Here is a 15,128-nt window from a genome sequence, read left to right on the forward strand (position 1 = left end):
GCCAGCGCGGAGCCGCCTCGGCGGAGCGGGGAGCGGAGCCTCGGGGGCGGGGGGCGCGGCTGAGGCCCCCGCCGGTCTGCGAGGGGGCGGCGGGCCGGGAACGGGGGGGAGAGGCCGGGGCAGCCCGGCGGCGGCCGCCTTACGACAGATCCTGGAGAGCGGATCGCGGTGGGGCGCGCCCTGCCCGCCGCTCCAGCCGCGCACAGCCGCGCAGAGCCCGCACAGCCGCGCGGAGCCCTCAGCGCCGACGGGGCGGCCGCCGGAAGCGCGGCCCGGCGAGAGCTGCGGGCGAGGCCCCGAGCCCCGAGCTCCAGGCGGGTGAGTCGCTCCCAGGGGTCGCCCCCCACCCTGCCCGCAGCCGCCCCGACCCGGAGCGGGGGGTCCCGCCCGCAGCCCCGCGCCCGCGGAGGAGGCGCAGAGCCCCAGGCCCCGCCGTCGGGGCGCGTCGGGTGCGCGGCCGGGGCCAGCGCGGCGGTGCCCGGCCCGAGGGGCTGTTTACCAGGGCGGGGGGAGGCAGATAAGAGGAGGGGGGACACTCCGGGGCTGTTTGCTGAGGGATTAGGGCCGGTCCCGCCGCGCCGGGGCCCGGGGGGGCGGCGGGCGCGGTGGGTGTCCCCTCGGAGAGGCCGGTTTGGAGATCTGCGCTGATTAACTGAGGGCCGCGGTGGCTGAAGAGGGCCCTGGCGCCAGGCGGCTGAGCCCTCACAATAAAGACCCGTCTCTTGTCACTTCATATTTACCCCCAAATCTTCAAAAAGCGCCCTGCCATCCTTCCAAGGCTCCTGCCCCCGCCGCCTGCGCTGCGACCAGGCGGGACGGGGGGGTGGCGGCCGGCCCCCTGCTCTGCCCCCCGGCCTGTCCCCCCTCGTTCCCGGGCCCTGCCGCTCCGCGGGTGCGCAGCGAGGCGCGGCCGCCGCCGCTCGGAGCCCTCGCGGTTCTGTGGCGCTGCTCCCCGCGCAGGGCGCGATGCGGGGACCCCCGGGTGTCCCCTTCCCATCCCGACCGCTCCTCTCTGTTCCCCCGCCCCGGTTCATCCTGCAGGCAGCGCCCCCCGCCCGCAGAGCCCCATTCCCATCTCCATCCCCACCGCGGGGATCCCGGGGCCGATCTCCACCTGCCCCGGCCCCGCGGCAGGTTCACCTCTGCCCGCGCCGCGCCCCGGGGGGGTCCCGCTGACCATTGAACGGGCAACGGGGACTGAAATTTAAACCCAATTTGGACTTTGCTTCCTCGCCGCCGTGGAAAACTGCTGACGGCAGCTTTGGCAAAAGTGGGGCTTGCTTGAATTTTTTTTTTCCCAATTCCCCCACCCCCCCCCAACACAAGGAAAAAGTGGAGCCTTCCATTGCCTCGGGGCGATCTCCCCACGCCGGGACGGTTCTCCCGCGGACTCCTCGCCCTCTGTTCCGCAGGAGGACGCGGGGTCCGGCCCTTCATGGCCTGGAGCGGCCGTGTCCCCGCGGGGAAAGGTCGCCTGTCCTCGGGCCACTGTCCCGCACCCCGCTGTAACGCCGCAGAATAAAACCGATCCAGAGCAGCCTCGGCTCCCGACCTTCCCTAGCGACGGCCGCCGGTGGGGCTGCGGGATGGGGGCGAACGGGGACCGGGAACCAACGGGGACCGGGGAACCAACGGGGGCCGGGGAACCCACTGCGCTGCCACCCACCCGGGCCCGGACACCACCCAGGAGCCCGCGCCCATGGACGGGCCGTGCCCGCATCGTCCGTCGGTGACCGGGCACCGGGCAGGGACACAGGAGGCACCGGGCAGGGACACAGGAGGCACCGGCCTCGGTTCCCGTCCCGAGGGCAGCCGTGCAGTGTCCCCGCTCTGTCCCCTGCCAGGGAAGGTGTTCCAGCCTGCCCCAGGGCAATGCAGCGCTCGGGGCCGCCGTGCCCTGCTCCTGGTGCCGTCCCGGTCGCCAAACCCCGGGCCGGGCGTATGGAGACCGGGCTTGTCCCGTGGATCCGTCCCGGGATCCGTCCCGGGGATCTGTCCCGGTCCAGCCCGGGAAAACCGTCCCGTCGGGCCGCCCCCGCCCCCGGCCGCCCCGCACCGCGGCCCCGCTCGCTCTTCCCCTTTCATCTCTGCCCATCTCCACTCATCATCCCTTTTCTATTTTTAGCCGGTAGACTTAGGCCTTGGCGCCAGGCCGTTTAAGACCTGTCAAAGTCCTTCATATTTCCCTCATGTCACATGGACCTTTCGCTCTCTTCCCCGCGCCATGCGAGGGCCGTAATTTGGATCTGTGAGCTGGTGAGCAAATGCAATTTGCTCTTCTCCATCGCTGTGTTGTCTCCGTGACCCCAGCCAGCAGGACGGCTGGTGTCCTGTCCGGGGCACTTACACAAATTGCGGGTGATTGATGAAAAATAACAATTCTCACAAGCAGCCGGGCCTCCGCCTTCCCCTCCTCCCGCTGCAGCGGCCCCGCGCCCCGGGGAGCGCTCCCCCCGACGGCTGCACCGGGCCAAAGGGGTTTTCTCGTGCCCAGGGCCACCCGTCGGGCCCCCCATCCCCGCGGTGATGCCACGGCAAGAGGAGACCCCCGGGCCCTTGGGGAGGGCGGCCCGGCTGCTCGCAGCTTCCCAAATCGGGGGTGGAAACATCGCGGAATGGGGGAAGGACGCGGTGCCACAGGGCTGGGCTCTGCTGTCCGTCCCCTGGAGCAGCCGGACAGACAGACAGACCTGGGGACGGCAGAGACTCCCTGAGTGAGGCGGCAGGTGCGGGGCGGGGGAGCTCCTCTGTCCCCAAGGGAATTCGGTCCCCCAAGCCCCGGGTGCGTCCCCCGGCCCGACCCCGGCCCTGCAGCCCCAGCCGGGCCGTGGGGCAGGCGGGGAGGGGGCGAGGGGCAGCCCCAGCAGCTTCGCAGCCCCTTTTCTCCACTCCACCTAGGGGGTAAAGGAGCTCCACGTGTGACGGGACCGTCCTCGTTTGATCTCACCCACCTGCGCCCAGGACACCCCTGCTCCGCTCTCCTTCTCCGGGGCGCCCATCTCCCCTCGCACCCCTGGGAATCCCCTAAAAAATATCCCGGGAGATCCCGGGAAAACGACTCCGCTGCCCCGCCGTGCCCCGGTGCCCGCGGGAGAGGTCGGGGAGGGGTAGATGGGCACCGGGGCAGGGCTGATGCCCTTTAATCGACAGCTGCCCAGGGAGATGCTCGCTCTGACACCAGCCCCGGCACCGCCACCCCGCTTTTCCTCCCTCTGCGCGGCCCTCGGGTGCGCAGGGAACCCAGCGGAGCCCCCCCAGATCCCCCTGCCCTCAGACTGTTTAGATTCCCCTCCAGCTTTAAAGAAAATATTTCCAGTAATCCAGATTTCTGGAAAATAACAACACGCGGGGAGACGCAGACACAAACGCCGCTGAAGTTTATGCAGAGTTTGAACAATTTATAAACACATTTCCCAGCCTGTTTGGCGGGGCGGGCGGCGAGTGACCCCGGCCCGGCCGGGAGGAGACGCACGCATCCTCCATCCTCCCGTTACATCGAGCCGCTTGGAGCTGTGAACCTGCGCTTCATTGAATTTTAAATTATTTTATTATTGTTTTGGAGTTACGGAGCGCTGTCCCTGCGCGGGGGCGGAGTGACCCCTCCAGGGTCTCTCCACATCGGGGCGCGGCTCCGAGCCCGCACCGAGCCCGCTGCCTTAAAAGGAGACGGGAGCCCCGGTCCGGGCAGTGCAGAGCGAGGGGACCCGCCTGGAAGCGGGGCTGGCCCCGAGGATGGGGACGGGAACGGGGATGGGGATGGAGGGGCGCGGTGGGGGATCGCGCAAATCCCTCTGTTTAAAAAACTTCCGTTCGAGAAAGTGTGTCACATCCCGGCGCGGGCGCCTAATCCCGGCCTAATGGCATTATCGCCGCCTCATCGCCGTCATGGGACGGGGCCGGGGCCGAGCACAGCAACCCCGCCCGCCGCCACGCGTGACCGCGGCTCGGTGCTGCGGGGAAACGGAGCCGCGGAGCCCCCGCGCCGTCGGGGCGCTCCTTGCCGGGAGCCGGGCTCGGTGTCGCTGCCCCTCGGGTCCCGCTGTCCCCTCGAGGGTTCAATCGGCTGCTATCGATAATCGGGGTCCCGCTGTCCCCTCGGGGCTCTATCGGTTCCTATCGATAATCGGGGTCCCGCTGTCCCCTCTCTATCAGCCCCTATCGATAATCGGGTCCCGCTGTCCCCTCGGGGCTCTATCGGTTCCTATCGATAATCGGGTCCCGCTGTCTGCCCGCGTCCCCTGAGAGGAGCCGATCTCGGGAGGGACGAGCCAAAGCTCCTCTCCTAAATCCAGCAGCTCCAGCAAACGGCGTTATTTGATAAAGTGATGCTGTTGGGGTCCTCCCTCTGCTCCCTCTCTGGATTAACAGCGAGGATTTGGGGTCCGGAGCGGCCGGGACGAGGCTGCCCCACTCCCGCAGCCTGGGATGTCCTGGTGAGGAGGGGAAAAGGGACAGAATCGGTTCTGGAGCAGAGGAAAAAAAAAAAAAAATCACTGGGGGCTCCACGCACGGTGCAACCTCCCCAGCCGGCCAAAAAATCCCGTTCTGAGAGGGGACCCTGCCTGTACAACAAAATCCTCGAGGACAGGGGACATCCCGGTTTCTCTCCCTTGTTAGTTTTAATTTTCAAGCTGTTCCTGGTGGGTGCAGTCCCCTCTGAAAGGGGGAAGGTGCAGGGCAGCCCCAGCCCCAGAGGGTCACTCAGCCCCCTTGGTCCCCAGAATCCCTTTTCTCCCTGTTTGGGGCCAGGAGTTCGGCAGAACTCGGAGGATCAAAGGAAGGACGGGTGAGCCGGCCCTGCGTGGGCAGAGCTGACAGGGTCTCACATCTCGGCCTGTTTGCTTCAGACGGGATCTGGGAACTTGTCTGGAATCACATCTGAAGCAGGATCTGACGCCGCTGGTCCCACGTCACGTGAGTTGTGGTTTTGGTCTAGGTTTGACTTTTAGAATTGCAGAAAATCACTGTCTCGTGTTTATTGGAGAGAGCGTTTCACTGGCCAGAGAACAAAACCAGCCAGAATAAATCACGAGCTGGTCCTGGGCAGGAGCAACACTTTTCATTGCGTCTGTCCCTGTCCTGGGTGTTTCACCATGGTAAATTTGATGCACACCAGCCCTGAATGGAAGGGCCAACTGCCATAACCTTGATTTACATTTCCTCCAAAACCCAGAGCTTCTCCAAGCCAGAGAGGTGGAACATGCCCCTGCAGGCAGCACAGGCTCTTCCCATTCTTCACTTCTTAAAACCAGTCTGAAAGCTCAAACTGCGCTGGGGCAAGGCCTCGCCTCAGCCCTGCATCCAGCCCCATTCCCGGGCACCTCTGCATTTAATTTAATTTTCTCATTGCCCAGATTTTCCCTCACTTCTCTGTAGGCGCTGGGCTCTTGCACTGACCATCCTGGGGAATTTGGGGATTTTGGCACGGGCAGACATGCTGAAACCCTCTTTTCCAGCCTCCTCGCCCTCAGGAGCTCGGCAGTGCTGGCAGATCGCTCTCCATGTGTTTTCCATGGATACCTCAACGGAGGCAGCCCCAAATCACAAGTAAATAACAGCCCGACGCCGGGCCGCCGGCACAAAGCAAGCAATTGCCCTTCCCGCAGGTCACCCATCTCTTGACACACGGTCTTTGAGACCTGGTCACGGGGAGAGAGGCTGAAAAAGAAGAAAATATAGTGGGGACAATGGCTGGCTAATAACCCTTGTCCCAGCTTTGTCTGGGGGTGGCGCTGGGGCCGATTCATCCCCGCAGACAAAACCCCGGGACGGTCCCGCTCACCGGGCTCGGCGCAGGGCTGGAGCTGCCGCAGGTACGAACAGCCCCCGTTTTGTGGCCAGCAGTATTCCCCGCTGTGTTTTCCCCTCCTCGCTGAAAACAAACCCTTCACTCGATCCTTCTGACAGGTTGCCATCTGTCTTGCATCCTTCAAATCTCACCTTAAACCAGCGCCTCTCGAGCAAATCCTCGCCGCCAGCCCCGGGGCCGCCTCGCCCGCTCCGGGCCCGGCGCTCCGAGCGCTCATTGAAGTGCAGGGGATTTGAGAGCGCGCAGGACACGCCGGGATTAAGGGCACAGATTGCGCTGCCCGGGCTGCAGCTCTGCCTGCCTGAGCCTCTGCTCCCTCCCCTTGGCCCCAGCGAGGTGCCAGCCCCATCCCCCGGCCCCTCAGGTGCTGGTGGGATGCAGGGATGCACCTGAGCCGCCCCCCGGCTCCTCCTGCTTCCCCTGCAGGTGTGGGAACAGGAGAGGCGGCACCGGGGGCTTCACACACAGGCTGCTCTTTGGGTCTCGGGAGGTTTTGCTGTTAATGGCAGCCCCGTGAAAAGTCTGTGTTTCTGCCCGCACGTCTGAAGAACGAGCCGGATTTCTTCAGTTTTCGTTCTTAAAGTTGTTTATTAAATCGTATCTATAAAATTTTTCTCCCTGCCCAGCCGAGATCTGCTCAGCGGGGCAGCCAAAGGCGCTCTGACCGCCCTCAAGGCGGTGTTGTCTTTTTATACTACAAACTACGTATAACATATTTACACTTAATTCCCAATACCTATCACCTTTATAACATATCTACAATTACTTTCTAATACCTATCACCTATGTTAGACAATGCACTCCTACTCTAAACCAATCCCAAAGTGCCAACATCACAGCAGAAGATAGAGGTAGAGAAGAAGAAGAAGAAAGGCTGGACACGCCCGAGTCCCTCCATCTTGTCCCCAAAACCCCCATTTTAAAAATCCCAAAATCTACCTTTTCACCCAGTGATAATTTTATTATTGTACTATTTAATCTTCTGGGACTTTCAGGTCCTCATACAAAGCTGGCAATTTGCTCCATGGGTCATAATCAAACCCACAGGTGTTCTGGGCTGCGTGCCAGGGTCTCCGAGCCCGTCGGCGACTCTGGGCACTCGGAGGGATGCACTGAGTTCTGGCATCTGTACAGATGTGCAGGTGCTGTCTCACCTCACACGTCCCATCCCGTCCCATTCCATCCCATCTCATCCCATCCCATCCCATCCCATCCCATCCCATCCCATCCCATCCCATCCCTTTATCCCATCCCATCCCATCCCATCATCCCATCCCATCCCATCCCATCCCTTTATCCCATCCCATCCCTTTATCCCATCCCATCCTATCCCATCATCCCATCCCATCCCTTTATCCCATCCCATCCCATCTCATCCCATCCCATCCCATCCCATCCCATCCCATCCCATCCCATCCCATCCCTTTATCCCATCCCATCCCATCCCATCATCCCATCCCATCCCATCCCATCCCTTTATCCCATCCCATCCCTTTATCCCATCCCATCCTATCCCATCATCCCATCCCATCCCTTTATCCCATCCCATCCCATCCCATCCCATCCCATCATCCCATCCCTTTATCCCATCCCATCCCATCCCATCCCATCCCATCCCATCCCATCCCATCCCATCCCTTTATCCCATCCCGTCCCATCCCATCCCTTTATCCCATCCCATCCCTTTATCCCATCCCTTTATCCAAAGGGCAAAGGGCTCACACATCCCTTGAAGCCTCAGCCCCAGCACATCCCCCCGTGCCTCCATTTTAGCTCCAGTTATTATAATTAATTACCTCACATCCCCCTCCAGCCCTTGCCGTGGTGGGGATCACCTGCTCCCATCAAAATCCTGTTTTCTTTAGGAAAACCCCTCCTTGCTGGGCTCCACGGGCACTGAGAAGAGCTCAGAATTCTGATCCAAACCTTTGGAGCTGGTGAGATTCCTTCTGGAAAATCAACCCACAGCAAAGCTGATGGTGTGAGCCACAGCAGGGTGACGCATGGTGGATTTGGGCTGAGCCTGGCAAGGATCCTGCCCCTGATCCTGCCCAGCTCCATGGACACTGTGGATAACTGGAGCAGGAGTGTCACAGTCTGGCCAGTCACCCAGGCAGGACAATGGCATCACTGCCACATGACAGCTGGACTTTCCCCTTTCCACAGCAAAAAGAGCAAAATTCAATGTACCTTGAGAAGTGGCTGCAGCAAAAAGAGCAAAATTCAATGTACTTTGAAAGGTGGCAGCAGTGTGGGCACCCTGGCATGGGAAGAGAGGCCGTGGGACATTCCTGACTTTCCCGCTGGGGCTCATGGAGTGGTGCGAGGTGGGATGGGGAGCATGGGCAGTGGCATCACCTTTTATTAATGTCCTGTAATAATATTGAAAATTCTCACTGGGAAATAATTATGTCCCATAAAAGAAGCAGCAGCCTGTGGTTTGAGCCAGGACTGGTTAGCAATTCTTGTTTTTATTAAAGAGACGTTTCATGTCTTCTTTATAGATTAGATTTTAACCTGACAACCTTTTAACATTGTATTAAATTGGAAATTAACTTTGTACGGCTGCTCACCGAATAATTGAGCCACTGATAGGCCGAGGGCTAGGGAATATTTCAGATAGCAAAGTTCCCAAGAAAATTCAGAGCCTCCTCGTTGATCCAGACCAGGGCTTTGCTATTAATTAGTATTTATGATCAGGTGGCAGGAATGCTTTCCAGGGAGCATCCCTGCGCTGTGCCATCCCCAGAGACGTGATGGAGGGATGCTGCAAGCCCCTGACCCTGCTGCCAGGATTTCAGCACAATTTCCTGCAGCAGAAACTCCCAAGAAAGGCAAAAATTCAGCCTGGGAACTCCCTGACAGATGCTGTGCCCGGCTGGGCAGGGACAGGGACAGGGGACAGGGGACAGGTGACAGGGGACAGGTGAGGGGCACAGCTGAACCTCCCATCCCTTCCCTTCCCCATCCTGCTCCCAGCAGCTCCTGCAGTCCCGGCAGACAAATCCTTGTCCCGGTGCCTTTTCCATCTGTGAGACAGGCCAAGCAGTGGATCCAATTATTTTTTTTTTCCTAGCACACAAGCCACCAATCATTTATTGCATTAAAAAAAACCAAAAAAAAAAAACCAAAAAAAAGCTCGTCTCCTCAACTTTTGTTCCCGTTTTATCCAATTAAAACTCAAGGCAAAAAAAAAAGGAAAAAAAAAGAAGTTTCGTTTTCTCCTTTTTGCAATCACAAAGACCCGATCTCAGCCCCATTGACTCGCTAATTGTAAGCACTCAAATGGTCGGGTTTAAAGTTACACTTAGCAGCTGTGAAACATTAGGGTGAAGTGATTACAACCTACTGGAGGATACCGAACATTTTTACAATATCTCAGGAGCACAAGGGAAAGACAACAGGAAATGGCGCAAACTTTCCTACCCTGCACAGCAACAGGCCAGAGCAAAGGAGCGAGAAAAGAGAAAATAAATGTAGAGACGTGGCGCAGACGTGGTTTGGATGCTCAAAAAGTCCCTGAGGAAGCCGTGGTGGGAGCAGCATGGATTTCCCCCAGGGAGGATGGAGAGCAGCGTCCAGGGATTGCACAGGGTGCAAAGTGTGCAAAGTGTGCAAAGTGTGCACAGTGTGTGTGCCAAGCTCTGCTCCGGGCTCTCTGCTGAGGAAGGAGATCCTGGCAGTGTTTTTCCCTTGGTCAGAACTTTGCCTTGTCCCAGCAAATGTTCTGGGCCTGGGGAAGCTGCTCAGGGCAGGGCAGACCAGAGCCTGCCCCTCAGAGGGACAGGGACAGGATGGGTTTGCCTGGGCTGGGGCTCAGCATCCCCAGCAAAACCACCAAACCTGAGCTCCACGAGCTCTGCAAAGCACCAGGAGACCCTGATGGTGACACCCAGGCCCTGGGCTGCTCCTGGGATCTGATTTCATTTGAACTCCGAGCTGTCATGGAAAACCACTGAGTTCCCACTCCTTTTCCAGCAGCCCAACATCCCCCTCCCATGATTTAAGCTTGCTACACGTGTGTGTGTATTACAGAAACCAGGGTAGGATAAGAAAGCAATATTTCATGTTAATTCATGAAATCTGAACTCAACTTTTAATAGAAGAGCCCCACTTTATGCCCAGAGTGATATACAGTCAGCCCTGCTTTAAATGAGACGTTTTGCCTTTTGAACTCAGCAGGAGCCCTCTGCTTACAACTACTGGAAAGAGTTTAAAAACCTGCAAGTCCCCGTGTCTCTTGGGCCCTTTGGTTTATGTCACGGCACAGCATTCTTGCTGGGCTGCCAGCTGCTGTGCTGGGAACCTGGCGTGTCAGAAACTCACCTGGAGAATTTCCACCACGAAATCCTGCAAAGCCCACGAGCCTCTGGCTGCTTTCAAGTGGGGTTTGGATCAAGTTCCCAGGCTGAAAACCTGGTTCTGTTAAAGCTAGAGGTGAACCTCCCTTAAAAGCAGCTTCTAGGCTTATCAAGGAACAGAAATGTTCTCTCCTGGTGCCTGGAAATGAGCTCTCATTTGGCTGCTGAGGAGGAGGAGGAAGGGTGGTGGGGCCACCTGGCACCCAGCTGAAATGGGGCTTTTAGGGCCATGGGTGTGAGTGAAGGACACAGTGCAGGGATGTGTTATTAATGAATCAGATCCTAGAGATTTATTATTGAATGAAATCTTATAAAATTATCATTAAATCAGACCCTGCAGACCTTAGAGCGAGTGATAATTCAGACCTCATGGAGTTATCAATGAATCAGATCCTATACAGTCATCACTGCAACACACTCAGTTTTCTCTGGCTCACAGAAGGGCTGGAACTCAGTGGTTATTCTGCTGGGTCATCTGTGAAAGTATCAAATTAAAGTTAAATTAGCCACCTCATGGCAATGCTTTTTTTTTTTTTTTTTAGGCTCTAGACTTTCTTAACAGTTTGGCTACAGGGCTATCAACAGCAGAGAATTTAGGACATTCTTTTCAATGAACCAGACTGAAAATATTTTGGTACAGCCCCAGTTTGTAGGGTTTTTTTGAATCTCTCCCCCCCCCACTTTAAACAAAACATCCTGATTCAAAGGAGCTTCTTGCAGACTGGGAATTTCCACATGGCCATATTGCAGCACTTATAAAAAGTGATTTAATGCCTGCCAACAACAAATACATTTGCAATGACACCACTGTGTGTTATGTGCTATCCCACTCTGTGTGCTCAGCCAGGCTGTCCCAGGCAGGAGGGAGAGGAGCTCTTTCCTTCCTTCCTCCCTCCCTCCAGGAGAACTTTGTCCCTTTCCCCGCTCCTTGGAAAGCCTGGAAGGAAACAAGCATCACGGTGACAACACAATCCCTTCTGTATGTGTTAATCTGGATTTTGTTTGAACTTTTGGAGCTGACCTTGGCTTGAACTGTGTTAAAAACCCTGACTGGTGTGGACTGACTTGACCCTGCGGTCCCATTTGTCGGCGGTGCCAGTCCTGCCCTCAGCCCTGCACTTCAAGCCTTTATTTTACAGACAAAAAGGAACATAACATTACAGCAGATATAGCCAGCAGGCCGGAGCTGCAAGTACTTACTTAGAGGCAAAACTCTCCTCTGATTTCGTCCCAAGGAAGTTATTTTTTTGCTTGAGAAGAGACTGACTGAAAACCAAGCAAGAAACTGAAATTATTGCTGTAAACTCTCGCTTTTTATTAGCGGTTTCCAAGCCTGAAGAAAACAAAACATTCTGAGTGGCTGTGTCAGAGTCAAAAGCAAAAAAAAACCCAAAAAAACCAACCCAAACCAAGCCCAAGACTGAACTGGGTGTTTGGGGATGGAGTAGGAAGAGGGTGGTTGGTTCTGCATCCCTTGGTGTGGCTGGCTGGAGCTGTAAGATTTGTGGCTTTAGATAGTTTCCTCTCCCTGCCATGACTCAAACGGCTTCTATTAAAAACAAGTAGTGGGAAGGAAATTTCATAAGCTGACAGCCCCATCTCACTGTGCTGCTAGACACAAGTTGGCTGAGATGTAGGAATTTGTGTGGTTATGATGTGTGAGCCCAGAACTGTTTTATCAGCGGGGTTATGCAGTGCTAGCTCTGACTGTGCACGTTCAGAAGGGTGCAGAGGTTCAGGCTGCTCTGCAAAGCCTCTGGAAATGAGCTCTCCATGATCCTACAACAGAACAGATGGAAATGGGTGCTCTGCCTCCTGCACCTGGTCCTTGTCCCGCTGGAGTCAGTGGGATGAAAAAGCAGAGCCCCAACCAGAGCATGGTGTTGGTTTCAGAGGAGCCAAGTGGGTGCAAGGCACACCCCCTAAATACCTTGTTTTAAAAATCCTGTCTGTGCACACGAGGACAAGGAAATGGGGAGACAAAACCATGCTAGACTGGCTGCATAACAGCCACTGATGGCTTTAATTAAAGCCCTCAAGTCAGTAAATACACACAGAGTCTGGTCCAGGGAGGTACACAAAGCCCACAGTCAGCCCAGTAACACTCCATGAACATTGCCATTTAAGCAGTTTTTTGTTTAACTTAGATTTATTCAATGACACATGCATTTCTGGACAGATAATCTGAGTTCCAATGAACAACTTTTATAACCAAATATGAGAAATCCGTGACTGCAATTAGTCAATTAAGTACATTTCTAAAATACATGACTAGAAGAAAATCGGAGCAAGAGAGAGAGAATTCTTCCAAAGAACAAAAAGAAACATTTCCATTGGTAATACTCCTGGCATTGATGAGTATCAGAGGGGAAGAAGGGCAGCAAGGAGACATGATGAGGAAGGAATAACATCATCAACCCTGTCCACAGAAAATCCTCCAGTTTCCAGTCTCTCCAGTTCATCCAATAATGCTCGGCACTTTCACGAATGGTGAGAGCTCCCCTGATTTACAGAGATTCATCTCTCAGCACGAAAAAAAGCAGAGAACAGTTGTGAAACCTTGTGCTTGACCCAAGATGGCTTTAGGAGTATTTCTCCTCACCCAACCTCCTCCTGAAGACAGCGAGAAAAGAAGCTGCAGAGCTCTCAGGACTGAAGATGGAGCCTCTTCGTATTGCACAGGAACACAGAGTCAAGATTTCATGAGGATGCTTCAGGAAGGTTTAAGAGTCATCAATATTCATCAGGGTAACGAGAACCATCCCGGGAGCTGGCAGGTGACAGACACAGCGGGATTGATGGGGGAGAGGCGGCTCCTTCCCCCGGCTGGGTGCGTCCCTGCTTTGGGGAATCCCGCGGGGAGCAGGCTGGATGTGTCCCCTCCTGGAGTGTCCCCGAGGGGCGGCGGCTTCAGGGGAATCCCGTGGGGAACAGGCTCAGGGGCTGGTTCTCGTTGGTGGGCAGCGGGGAGCGGTAGCCGTCGAAGTTTCGGGGGATGCTGCCGCTGGTGGAGCCCGAGCTGTTACTGAGCGTCTCTATGCTTCCCTCTCGCTGAAGCTCTGCAAGGGAGACAGAGAGAGAGAGCAGCTCCTGGTTAGAGTTTGGGATAAACCCCCAGAGCCGTCAGACAGATGCTTTACTGACAAATCCCTTTGTTGTTGCATTGCTCTGACATTTGCTCAGCGTCCTTTCCTGGGCTGGTTTGGGAATGGCTCCTGAGGAACGCTAGCTCCTGCTTCCACCTCTCTCCGGATGGAGACATCACCTCTGCCCTTCCCTGGGGCCGAGGGGACAGGACAGGGTTCCATGGTGGGGATCTCAGGGCTGAACTCAGCAGGGTGTGAAGGGGACAACTGCAGATGATGGAAAACGCTGGGAAGGGCCATTGGCAGAGTGTGCACCACTGCCATTCCCCACTTGGAAACACCAGGACTTCCCCCAGCCCTTTATCCTGCCCAAATGGATGTAAACAACTCAGCTTTTTCAACTCAAAGAGAAAATATCCCTTGCCTCAGCCGTGCCCCAAAGCACAGAGGAAGCAGCCTGGCTGTGGCTCTCCCTCTCCTGCTCACATCCACGCAGCCATGTCCCCTCTCTGACCTCCAGGAGCCTTTGGTGCTCCCTGATCTCCCACAGGAGGATTTCTGGGTGCGCGGGGCATGGTTTCCAGCCCTGTGAGCCACTTGAACCCTGCAGTTGGGTCAGTGGCCCTGTGCAGCACCCCCTGGCAGCACTCAGCAGGGACAGCAGGCAGAGCCCCAGGGAGGGCACAGGAATCCTCCCCCAGGGTGACAGTGGTGACAGGAGACACGAAATACTCTGGGGAGTTGTGATGTGAGACCCCGAGCATGACCTGGTCTGGGGATGGGGTAGGGACAGGAGTTCTGGGCAAATTCCTCTGCTGCCAAGGGGGAAAGGGCACCTGGAGGGGCTACAGGAGAGCTGGAGAAGGATTTTTTATACGGGCACAGAGTAACAGGACAAGGAGGAATGGCTTTAAACGGGAAGAGAAGTTTAGATGGGACACTGGAAAAAAATGTTCCCTGTGAGGGTGGTGTGACACCAGAACAGAGAAACCGTGGCTGCCCCATGCCTGGAAATCCTCAAGGCCAGGTTGGATGGGGCTTGAAGCAGCCTAGGATGGTGGGAGGGGTCCCTGCCCATGGCAAAAGATGGAATGAGATGAGCTTTAAGGCCCCTTCCCACCCAAACCTTTCTCTGGTTCCATGCAAGACTTGTCTGGGGTGGAAAGGAGCCTCAGGAGCTGGTGGGGCAGTGCCTGCTCTGCTCTCTGCTAAATCTGCTAAATATTCCTGCACTTCCACTGCCTCACCTGGGATATTTCACCTCCTGTAAACACTCTGCCTGCAGTGGGACTCTGATAAGGACAGATCTATACACAAAGTATAGGGAACAGCAAAAATTCAGCTTTTCCCTAAAACATAAAGCATCCCAGCCCAGCATCCTCTGGCACTGCCCTGCTACCCCTGGCACTGCAGCCCTGCCCACACCTGGCACTGAGGCCTGGGGGATTTAATCCCTTATCCAGGAGGGAACCTGTAAGGAGATAATCTGCCCAGGATACACGGAAAACAAATCAGCAGGAAGCTGATCACCCTGCAAGCAGCGCTGGCAGTGACCTCAGCTGCATTCAGCACCATCTCTTGCCAGTATCTGGTGAAGGAATGTCCATGTCTAAACCTCTTCATTTTCCTCACATCCTCACTCTCCCCTGAGTCCAGGAAGTAAAAACAGTAATTTAAATCAGAAATGAGTGGCGTATCCCACACTAATACTGTGCTTATCCTGTCTGATTTGGGGCTTTCATCTCCCTCAGCACACAGCTGGCTTTGCTTAGAGGTCCCACGTCAGAGCTGGGGATGCTGGGCAGTGCTGCTGGGCTCCCCCACACCCAGCACGGCTCCTCCTGGGGTGATCCCACTCTCTTTTCCACCCAG

General features: G+C 56.5%; 1 protein-coding gene across 5 annotated transcripts in view; it reads right to left on the reverse strand.

Moving 5' to 3' along the window:
- Positions 1–12,040: 12,040 nt before the first annotated feature.
- BCAS3 (BCAS3 microtubule associated cell migration factor) overlaps positions 12,041–15,128 on the reverse strand; it is a 296,812-nt gene continuing 293,724 nt past the window's right edge. The window contains exon 26 of one of the 5 annotated variants that reach the window (XM_054287013.1): positions 12,041–13,229. In XM_054287013.1, the coding sequence (XP_054142988.1) occupies positions 13,081–13,229 (149 nt within the window). In that variant the 3' untranslated portion in view covers positions 12,041–13,080. The remainder of the gene's footprint in view (positions 13,230–15,128) is intronic. The other 4 variants (XM_054287006.1, XM_054287007.1, XM_054287010.1 and 1 more) reach the window with 4 other exon arrangements.

This window comes from Melozone crissalis, unplaced genomic scaffold (genome assembly GCF_028551555.1).
Source record: "Melozone crissalis strain CALT ecotype California unplaced genomic scaffold, PUWL_Pcris_2 ptg000057l_1, whole genome shotgun sequence".
Lineage (NCBI taxonomy): Eukaryota > Metazoa > Chordata > Aves > Passeriformes > Passerellidae > Melozone > Melozone crissalis.